We start from the raw sequence: 11474 nt of genomic DNA, 5'->3' as shown, positions 1-11474 counted from the left end.
ATCTTTATTATTTAGATCAATTTATAAATACATATATTACAAAAATTTATTTTTCACTAGCTAATCTATAATTTAGAACATAAAAAAAAAATAAAGTCGTGCAAATCAGGCATTAAGAAAAATAGCCACGTGGGAGTTTTAGGTAGGGACGCCTAACTTAATCCTTCACGCTTTTGTTTCGGGCATTAATCTCTGTTTTTGTCTTTGTTTTTACTTTTTTGCTATCTGAAAATTCCATTTAAATGGAATAACAGCAGCGCCGCGTCACTTTTATCTTTTGGTTACCCTCCAAATTTTCATGAGAAACAAACAAAGCCTTAGCCTTGGCTGGAACCCTCTGATTGTTAATTTTTCTCCAATTAAACGGTGGTTTTGATAACTGTGTACTCGTTTTTCCGGTTGCCTCGTTTTAGCAAAAATAAATTCTAGTTATTGTTTCCAATTTTCACTCCCCCCCCCGGCTCGGATTATAGGGTTAGGACAATTTTCATCTAGGAATTTTTCTGAGAAGAAAAAGATGATGAGAAGACAACAACGAAATCAGGGCCAACAATCAAGGTTTTTCTACGAGCTGTTGGCGCTGGTCCTAAATCTTCTACGATTGCCTACGATGCCGCTTCCCTTCTCTGACCAACCAGCCGCCCCGGAGAGGATTCCTCTTCCGCGAACGGCATCGATGACGACGATACCGCCGGCGGGATTCGCTTGGCTGATGCTAGGAATATCTATTTCGTTGATGCTGTGTGGATCAGTTACTTTCTTTATAGGGTTCATGTTGATGCCTTGGGTTCTTGGTTTGGTCATGGTTTGTTACGTTGTTGGGATTGTTTCAACGGTCTCCATGTTAGGTCGTTCGATTCTGTGTTACGCCATGGCCCCTCCTTCGCGGCGAAAGGATATCCCTGGTAATTTGTTTGTTGATTATTTCTTCTTGAATGGGTTGATTTTGTGTTGTATTTTACATGTACTTTTTCTCTTAAATTGTGACTTTTTACCTGTTGATGTCGCATTATCTGTTTTCGTGAAGGACTGGGGATAAAAATGTGTTCAATTCTAGGTTCTCCTAATTTTTTTTTGGATTAATTTGGAAATTGTACATAAAAAAGAAAAGAAAGAACTTTATAATAAACCCTAGGTTCTTCCTTTCGTACGTTTTTGTCAAGTTACTGGATTTCATCATTAAGTGACTCTGATTTCAATAGCACGCTAATAATGGCAATATACTGTAAGATTTGTAGGTTTGAGATTGGGGGTATATTTCATGATTGATAGTTGAATGGGTGAAGATTAAAAAAAGAAGAAGGATATTTATTGAACTTAGAGGACTAAGTAAGTAGGATATTGTGAATTAGAGCTATGTTTTGCGAAGTGCCTCTTTTGTTCGCAGGAATTAATTCTGTTCCATCCTCTGCATTTTTTTATTAGCCTTAAATCGCTTTTGATAGATTCTGCTAAAATTTGGCGTTTGATATTTTGTATTTTTACTAGTGTAGTGCTGAACTGCAGGTTGCAGCTATGAGAGGTGAGCACCAAACCTAGGAGAAAAGAAACTGTGAAACAGAGCTTAATGGGAACTCTCTTTCAGGTTGGTTTTGGTGGTGGCCGAACCTTTGGTTGGTAGGATTTAAGAAGTTCCTGTCTTGTTACACCCCATATTCCCCATCTCCTTTTATTTGGAATGCTTTCAATGCTTTCGAATATCAAATATGTTGTTTACTCTTCACCAAAATTATGCTTTCTAGTTTGTCCAATCTTTTATTTATCTGTTGATCTTTGGTGCATGCCTTTCCTGAACCTTTTATGCAATCCAATGCAGATCTTTCTTCCTACAGCACGGGAAAAAACTTTTTTACTAGTTAAAAAGGGGGAAAAAATGAGTTTTTGTCTATGAGGTTTGGTTTTTTTTAATATTTGATTTGAAATGAGCTTTGGGTTTAACTCGAACAGGTAAACTGAGCCTTGATGTTAATTATTATGGCATTGCTTAAGGTTATAATAGGTTCATGATATCGCATTAATGACCCGTTTTGCAACAAATTTCCTTACTTATTATACCCTGCCGCTCTCCGATCCTTGGGAATCATTTGAATCAATTACCTTTTGCGTTAGGCTGCTAAATTTTATCCTTGTTTGCGTGACATGAATGTATCTCTTCTTCAATCTATAAAATTTAATGCAAAGATTTAGCAGATCACTGATAAGACTTTATATTCAAAACGCTGTGGGAATTGTGGCATTGCAGCATGGGAACTTATGTGAAGAGAAAAACAAGATCGAGACAAGAGAGTTGGAATATGGGTTGGATAATTGAGGAGCACTGGAGTTCTTGGGAAACCTATTGTACCAGGCTTTCTTCCAGTAGTAATGCATGCTGGAAATGTGTATAAATGTTGCTTCATATGTAACTGAGATATGTGGATGTATTATAGCGTCTTTGTGAATACAACTATTGGTGTTCTATTTTGGTTATTACCAACCCTTTATTGCGTGCAAGTCTCTCCCATCGTTTACTTGTTGGATTTAAGGGACTTCCGTTGCTTTGTTTTTTAACGTTCAAAATCTTCATCAGCTAATCAGCATAGAATTTCTTATCCAAATGGAAGGTTAAAACAAGCAAAAAAAGACACTTCGACAAATTATCTACTAGGCAGGTGTCTGTTAAAGAGGTCTTTTTACTTTATATATATTTATTTATTTATTTTCTTCTTTGTTGTTGTTTCCTTCAAAACTAATTTTTGTCCAGAAAGTTGTGAGATTATCCTCAGAGTCCGAACATAAAAATAAAAGCACAATTTTGCTATTTCACCAATCATTTCTATTATTCTACTACTGCATTAAGGCCAACAAGATAACAATCCAAAACCAAACACTTCACCCTGGGGAAATACATTAACCAATCAGAAGGGTAATAAAAGAAAAAAAAAAGGACTAAATCTTACAAAAACACAATAATAAGAGTGGCAGGCTATCCAGTGTAGATGTGAACACCTATGGCGATGAGGAAGATAGTGATGAGTCCAAAGAAGATAATAGCATGGACAAGAATGGAAATCCCACTGGTTTGCATGTTCCCAAACTCCACCACTTTGTTCCTCCCTGGCAACTGAAACAACAATCCTGGACTTAACAACACAAATAGCACCACCGCTATCACCACCGGTCCCCAGTCCGCCATACTTTACTCTTCACACTCTCTTGGAATGAATGAAGCTTTGAAAAAAGGTGGGTTGTGGTTGAAAGAAGCAAACAACGCACGGGGAGAGGGAAATATATACATGCATGTCTACATCGTGGGTTCTCGACAGATGCCAGTGCAATAACAACGTGGCAACATTACGGATCGTCCGTCCCTTTCCAATGACTGTAAATTGTAATCGTCTGTCTATCCTTAGCTAATATAATTAATATTTCTTTCCTTTTTTCTGATTAACAAATAAGAACCGTCTTTGGTTTTTATTCCTTTACCTTTTCTTAATTTTTTTTTCCAGAACATGGAAGAATTCCTAAACTGCAAGCAGTTGTCACATGATTTGATTTCAATTTCAGAGCTTCCAAGTTCTATTTTTCTTTTTACACATGTTGAATTCGAATTAGAAATTCGTTTAAAGTGTGAATCTATGAGTTGCAATTGAACCATGTATTTCTGTTATTGCTTTTTTTCTTCTAAAAAATAACCTTATGAAAAAGGAATAAGAACATATATATATATAATTACCATATTACACAAAAGGTAAGGCCTTGGCAGGATCTTTTATCCAGCATGGCAATAATATATAAAAGGAGCAATCTTAACCTAGTAGACAAGTTTGAACATGGTATGGATTGGATTCAACATTTTTGCATCATAATATAAAGTCATTATACATGTAAAAGAATCCAAATGCACTCTCTTCAGCGGGGTCATTATTTTTGGGTAAGAAGTGGATTCCGACTAATGCCTAACAGTCATGTTGCTTGATTTAGTTAAAATTCCCAATCATGTCCGGTTGAAGTCTAAATCAAAAGCTGTTGGTGAATTACATCAGAAACTCCAAAGTCAAATGGCCTGTCAAACCATTTTCTTTCATTTCGTGGCTGATTTTAGATTTTAATGTTTGATTGCAAAACACCCGGCATCAAGTAATTGATACAACTACAAATCATTAAATTTAGTCCAAAATCTATCATGAAGAATATATATGCGCATATGTAGTGAAATATCGGCTTATTCCGTGGGGAGCATCTGCATCAACTATAAGCAAAGCCACCTTATTCCTAAAATCTGATAGTATAAAGTTTCAAAAATTGATTCTTCAAGACTTTGAAAGCCAGAAGAATAATAGCAAAGGCTGTCCATGCCAGGTCCCATTGTAATGGTATACTAAGACTTCCCTTTTTGGTAGCACCAATATGCTATATTCTATCATTTTACTTGAATTTTTTTTTCAAAAAAATCAAATGTCAACACTCACATTAGAGTTAAAGTAATAAACATTGTATGTCATCACAATGTTTTACAAAGGATGGATACCATTGCATTGTTTGTTGAATCTACGTAATTGTCACATTTGATCTAAGCTGTTGTGTGGACCAAGTCATCAAGTTAAACAATTATTATTCGAACTCTTGATTTCATTTTAAAACCAGTTTATTGTTGAAGTTGAAAAATGCTTTTCAAAAGATTGATAGTGATTACTATTGCTATTAAAAGTGTTTTTAAGAAAATATATAAAATGTCTATTTTAAACATGATGCTGTAAAGTAAAAAGATATATTGAACTTCTTAAAAGAGGATAAAACTAATTTCAACCAAAAACCCTTTTACAAATACTAAGAACTATGTTATAAAATAAAAGAACAGAGAGCAAAGAACAAAGGAAATAGAAGAATAAAAGAGACAGCGTATTTTATTGATCAATGGAAGCAAGCTACAATGCTTCTCCAAAATCTATATTTATAGACATAGAAAGTATAAATAAAATAGAACTCTACTTCTAATGACTATTAGAATTTAAATTTCATCAAAACTTATCCTGATCTTAATGGACATTCACTTAATAAAATATTCATAATATTCCCCATTGGATGTCCATTGGTAGATAATGTACCTCGTTAAAACCTTACTAAGATAAAAATCTCGTGGGAAAAGAATTCCTATTGAAAGAAAAGAGTACACATATCTATAATACGCATAATATGCTGCTTCATTAAGAACCTTATCAGGAAAATCCAATGGGACAAAACCTTGGTTAAGAGAAAAAGAGTATAGTGCGTATTTACTCCCCCTCATGAAAACATCACAGACTTTCTCATATTCTACTTATTCAATCTTGAATACTATCTTTTCAAATGACCATTTGAAAGTATTTGTTAAGAATTTATATCAACGTTCTTTTGAAAGTCATGACTGATGAAAAATTTTGGGGAAATATATTTTGATCTTTTCAGGAGTTTCAACAATAATCATAGCAAACTTTAATCATGATTCTTCTATAAGAATATAAATAGGTATTTTGGATTATTTTATAATCCTCCTTCAACTACTATTCATTCAGTCAAATTTACTACATATGTTTAAATTATTTCAAATCATATAAATAAACAATTTCTTGAGAATTTCCATATGCTTCTATCATTCTAAATCATTCAAAGATTTTAATATAAACTTTACTAAATAGTTATTCATAAAAGGTTGTAACAACAAACATTAGATGCAAGTTAAATATGTTATGAATTGTCAATTTAATAATATATCTAAAGGTTATTGGTTCCACCACAAAAAATATTATATATTTTCATAATTAATACCAGGACTTAGTGAAAAGTTTCATATTTTTATTCTGCTTTTGTAAAACTACTTCATTTGTACCCTCACTGACTTTACACCTTTAGATATTTGGACTATTAGTCCAAAAACTCCACGAATTTAATTGTGCTTGAGTTGTGTCTTTCTATTTTGACCAATCTATTCGATATCTATATTTCTTAATAGGTTTATTCAATATTCTCCTTTCATTTCAACAATAATATTGCATGAAAAACCATTGTCAACCACTTTTTGTTATTTGATTTCACATTTTATCGAATAGACATAACTTGTCATAATTTCCTTATTTTCACTACTTCAATCTTCAGTTTCAAGTACCTAAATCTTTTATGGAGTCTTACTTATTAGTTATGTATCGCGTCTCTTCTGGAGCACCCGCCTTCACTATATGACCATCTAGATTTATTATTTGAAACTTGTAATGAGTTATCCTTTTTGAACTTCTGGTTCAAATTACTCTCCCCCTAACTCATTACAGATTATTATTTCTCTCACCCTAATGTCGGGAAAACTATCAAATCAAAATAGTAATCACAAATCATGTCATAATTGAATCTCCAATACATTTAAAACATAATAATACAAGAAGACTCGTAATTAATATATATTCCCATCTTTCTTTAAGTATTCACTCATCTTTGTTGTGGTGGAGCAATTGAAACGTATACACACATATAAAAATTCAAAGATGAGAAATATTTAACTTTTGACCAAAAATCAATTGTAATGGGGAGTGTTTATAACTTATTGGCTTGATGCGTACAACACATAAATCAACATAATCTCATGTTGAAATAGGAAGTATAATTCTCATAAGTAATGGTTTAGACATTAATCAGAGGCGTTCAATCAATAATTTCTCTAAACCATTTTTCGCATAAATAACAAGCTTTCACAAAAGTTTTTCAAACTTAATCAATAAAATATCGAGATATAAACTCATCAGTATTAGCAAGATGAATTGTCTTAATTGCATTATCTGAAATTAATTATTTAACTAATCAATGTTGCAAACGACAAGTTGTAAGTTGATAACACATACATGATTATTTTGTAGATGCATCTACCAAAATCATATAATATCAAAACCATCCACATTGTGGATGAATAGACCCATATTCATTTCAAAAATACAAGACATTCAATCTCAACTTTAGCTAGTGAGTTCTTAAAAATCAATTTTCATTGAGAACAAACAACAAATGAGAATTCTTTAAATTAAAGAATCTTCTGGTTCTTTAATAAATGTACATATGAATTCTCAATTAATTATCGCATCATATATGATCTAGCATGGTCTAACTAGTCACGCCAAGTAGTAAACACATTTGTATCAGTAAACTTCTGGTTTACTTTAACATTCAGTTCAATTATACTAATAATGTCAATATAAATTGTGACAAATTATCAATTTTACTGTCATTCCTTTTACTTTGTATCGACATATAAGTACTATTGTGACATTTACTACTAGAAATGTCTAAATCAATGTAAAGTTTATAATGTCACTAAGGCAATAAAATAAATATAATTTTCAAACAATTATATACAATATTTGCTTCAAGGAATATGCCAAAATCTTTAAACATCCATTATAATGAATATGTTTTAAAACTAATGCATTAACCATCATAATTTTTTTTCTTTTTAGATATTGATATATTAGCTCTTTTGGAGCTTTCAACTAATTTTGTACAATCAAATATTGGGATAATGTTTGTTTGTTTCAGTATCAAATAAGCAAAATATTTTCTATTTGTAATGAAGAATTACGTTACTATATTTTCATATCCTTTCTTAAAGAATATTAATAGAAACAAAATATTTGTGTATACGCCACGTATGTGGCCAATAATATTTCATATCACATTGATAACATAAGTTATCTTTACCCTTTGAAGAGTTATCTTGAGATCTCTCATTATTCTATTATTTATTACTATGTTCCCACTTTTAGTGGTCTTTGATTATATATATTTTATGTTTGCATTCACTTCGGAGAACGCAACAAATCTAGTAGGATAGACTTCTAAATGCCTCAATTGATTCTTTATTTCATAATCACCATCACAAACATATGTAGATTTGTAACACCCCTTACTCGTACCCGACACAGAGACAGAGTTCGAGGCGTTAGCAGACTCAAACATAAACATTCATACAAAATTGGGCCATAAAATTTCATCTAATTTAGAACCATTTGTACACAGGCATATTGTCCCTTATATGGGTCTACGAGGCCCAAAACATACATTGGGTTTGGTTCAGGACTAAACCGAGAACTTTCGAAACTTTTACAACACTTAAAAGATTTTCTTATTTTGGAGGGTCACATGCCCTTGTGGGTAGGCCGTATGGTCACACACACCCGTGTGGCTTAGGACACGCTCGTTTCCTCAGCTCATGTAACTCTCTGTTTATGACATCATCAACATAATAGGGTCATACGGCCAAATCACACGCCTATGTGCTAGGCCGTGTGGTGAATTTAATTTTCATGAATTTTCATAAATAAGGTGCAGACTTCACACAGCTTGAGCACACGCCCATGTCCTAAGGCCGTGTCCTTCACACGGCCGAGACATATGGCCGTGTCACTGCCCATGTGTTTACTACTGAGCATTCTGTTTGGGCTAATTAGGGTGCAGGGGACACACGACTGGATCACATGCCTATGGGGCAGACCGTGTGTCATACACGGCTTAGACACATGCCCGTGTGTCTACCCGTATGGACAAAAATAAGACTATTTACCAAGCCATTTTGCCACCCATACTTGTACCATCCTACACAACAATAAGCAACACAATTTCAAGTGCATACATGCAACCAATTCAACCATAATCACATGTAACACATCATCAATCAACCATCAATAACCATAGGCCATATCATAATGACATTGGCACATGCATGCATATATGAATAGATTTACAACCAAATAATCAATATGAGCCACCTCTCATGGCCTTATAGGAAATGTATCAAGTATCATCATCAGCCAACACATTTGGCTAAACTAATATGACATATAACAAAAAGACCAAGTCCCTATACATGCCATACTCAAAATACTTGAATTCACTATACCCAAAAGATTAGATTGATAGTGTGAAGTCGAGCTCCGATATCCTTCGATCCCCAAGCTAGCTTGGCAATACTATAAGAAAATGGAAAAGAAATGGGAGTAAGCAACATAGATCATGCATTTATCCTACAATTAGCATGAGGTAGGTTAATATAATCAACCACAAATCTCATAAATATAACTTACTCCATTACATGCTTATCATATGTCCATCATTCACACATCACCTAAATTAAGAGTTACATATACATACTTGTACAAATCTCTAACATATTCATACACAATCTCATCTTTGACATTCTCTTCAATTACTCATTGGATATCCCATTGAACCACTTGGAATATTCTCAGATACATAGAATACTTTTACACATAAGTGTCACATATGTGGCCAATGCTACTTCATATCACATATCACATAATGCTCGTTCAAGAGCTAATCACGGGCTAGCTCACACAAGCTGACAGTCAAGACGTAGCTATTCGGGCTGCTCACACAAGCTGACAGGTATCCGCAACACATGCTGAAATACCCAGCCACCGAAAAACGTACATGACTAGCACTCGGATCACATGAATTAGATCACATAATCTCATGAGCTCATAACCAGATAGTTCCTAATGACATGTCACATTGTATCCTAAATTATTCCTAAGCTTCAACCGGGAACATCGAGGTATCATATTTTCGTCAAATTGTCATTGAGTCATCATTAATCAAATCCATAAAGACAGTTACACAATTCATGCAATATTAAAGCATTAAATATCTAATAATATAATGTTGTGTCATTTACATACGAACTTACCTCAGTACAAAATATGGACAATTAATTCGATTTAGTCTAAAATCCCGTTCTTTCCCTGGTCAAGTTTCGAACTCCGTTTTTCTTGATCTATAAAAGTAAATTTAGATCATTTAATCATCACATTATTCAAATCAGTTGAAAAATTGTATTTTGGAAAAATTATAGTTTTTCCCTTAAGCTTTCACATATTTACAAATTAGTCCCTAGGCTTGTACAATGAAATGTGTCCATTTTCTTTGTGACCCAAGCCTAGTCGAACCTAACACATGCTCATTTAAGCCCACATTTCTCATTAAATCATGCATCTTACTATTCATTTTACATATTATAGACACTCAATTTTTGCCTGGGCCCAGAAATAAGTTAAAAAAAAATAAAAATAAAACAAAGTCCAAGTCCAGTACAAAATTACAAACATATAATTTGGCCCAATCAAAATGGCTCATTACTTGAAAAGATTTAAGGTCCATCTATAAGCTTGACTCATATGGAAATATAATCTTTAAGGATATGCAATCTTAGATATGATATGCAATCTTAGATATGAAATGCAATCTTGAAGATATGATCTTGTAATCTTAGAGATTTAATTTGTAGATATCCTTTAATCTTAACCGTTGATGTAATTGATCTGTACCGTTGGATTTGGAGAGGCTCAACTATAAATAGAGGCCTTTCCCTTCATTGTAAATCACTTGAGTTTTGGGAAGTAATAAGAATTCTTGAGAGCATTCACTCAAATTTCTCTCCCTCTTACAAACAAAGAAACCTTGAGGGCATTCGCCCTTACGAACCGGGAAGTTCTTTAAACAATTGGACTGCAGAAGAGCTTCCTGTAATCTTTAGGAATTTTACAGAGTAATATTCAGAACACTCTTGTTGCTCTAAAGCCTAGGAGTAATGAGATTTCTTTTGAGAAGTGGGCTCTTGGTCAGACATTTTTATTTTCAATAAAACATACTTTTATTATTTATCCGAGTAAATATTCTTTCATTCTGATTCTTTTGACCTTTGACATTTTTTATAAATTTTTATTTCATGTAAATAGTCATTCTTGAATTCATTTATTCCTTGTATATTCTTTTGTGTGCCTATCATAGATCCCTAGATATCAATGACACGGGCAACGATACTACAGATTCAGAGTTCCTTTTGAGTGTGATATGTGTTTAGAGGAATCTCAGTACTTTAAAGGTGAAAGAAATTGTGACTTGTTTTTGAATTTATTGAAAATGGTTTTTACCCCATGAAGTGGTGGTAGGAAATATAGCCTTAGAGGAAGGAAAGATTGCGAAATTGGAATTAGCTGAGGAGACAAAACAAGACCTTGTTAAGACTATTATGGGAATTCAAAAATGTGGTCCAAAGACGCATGCAGGAGGATTTGCAATTGCCAGGATAAACATGAGGTTTTGGGGCACTGTTGCTCCATCATGGAAAGGGATCGCATCAGTTGTACAATGAATGCCAAATTTAAAGGAGTCAAGACTTATGGGGCATGTATGTTATGGGCCCAAGCTCGTCAAAAGTTTCAAGCTGACAATGACTCATTTTTGTGGACGTCAAGTACTCCATTAAGAGGGGGAGATAGCTTCATATGCCAATATTACAAAGTCAAAAGTCATTCATTTCAAAAAAAAAAAGAAAAAGAAAAAAAAGATTATATATAACTGCACAATGCCAAAAGTTTGCAGTCTTTTCAAAGATAATGCGCCATACCACAGTACAACAAAGGTTGCCAAAATAAAAGAAAAAGAAGAAAAAAACAAAT

The 11474-nt window shown here is 33.4% G+C and overlaps 2 protein-coding genes across 7 annotated transcripts; one reads left to right on the top strand and one right to left on the bottom strand.

Annotated features, from left to right (window-relative positions):
- The first annotated feature begins 202 nt into the window (after positions 1–202).
- LOC108487048 (uncharacterized) lies at positions 203–2493 on the top strand. Of its 6 annotated transcripts, none has more exons than XM_053025597.1 (3): positions 203–905; positions 1494–1585; positions 2191–2493. In XM_053025597.1, the coding sequence occupies exons 1-2, from the start codon at positions 518–520 to the stop codon at positions 1517–1519; spliced, it is 414 nt and encodes a 137-aa protein (XP_052881557.1). In that variant the 5' UTR covers positions 203–517; the 3' UTR covers positions 1520–1585; positions 2191–2493. The 6 variants fall into 6 exon arrangements, with proteins under 6 accessions (XP_052881557.1, XP_052881560.1, XP_052881561.1 ...); XM_053025600.1 differs by having other exon boundaries at positions 1489–1585; positions 2243–2493; XM_053025601.1 differs by having other exon boundaries at positions 1489–1585; positions 2191–2296.
- Positions 2494–2792: 299 nt separating this feature from the next.
- Positions 2793–3266, bottom strand: LOC108487049 (uncharacterized). The gene has a single exon (XM_017791266.2). The coding sequence runs from the start codon at positions 3173–3175 to the stop codon at positions 2966–2968; it is 210 nt and encodes a 69-aa protein (XP_017646755.1). The 5' UTR covers positions 3176–3266; the 3' UTR covers positions 2793–2965.
- Between the last annotated feature and the right edge of the window lie 8208 nt (positions 3267–11474).

This window comes from Gossypium arboreum, chromosome 3 (assembly GCF_025698485.1).
Source record: "Gossypium arboreum isolate Shixiya-1 chromosome 3, ASM2569848v2, whole genome shotgun sequence".
In the NCBI taxonomy this organism is placed as follows: Eukaryota; Viridiplantae; Streptophyta; class Magnoliopsida; order Malvales; family Malvaceae; genus Gossypium; species Gossypium arboreum.
This window is presented reverse-complemented; position numbering and strand designations above follow the sequence as displayed.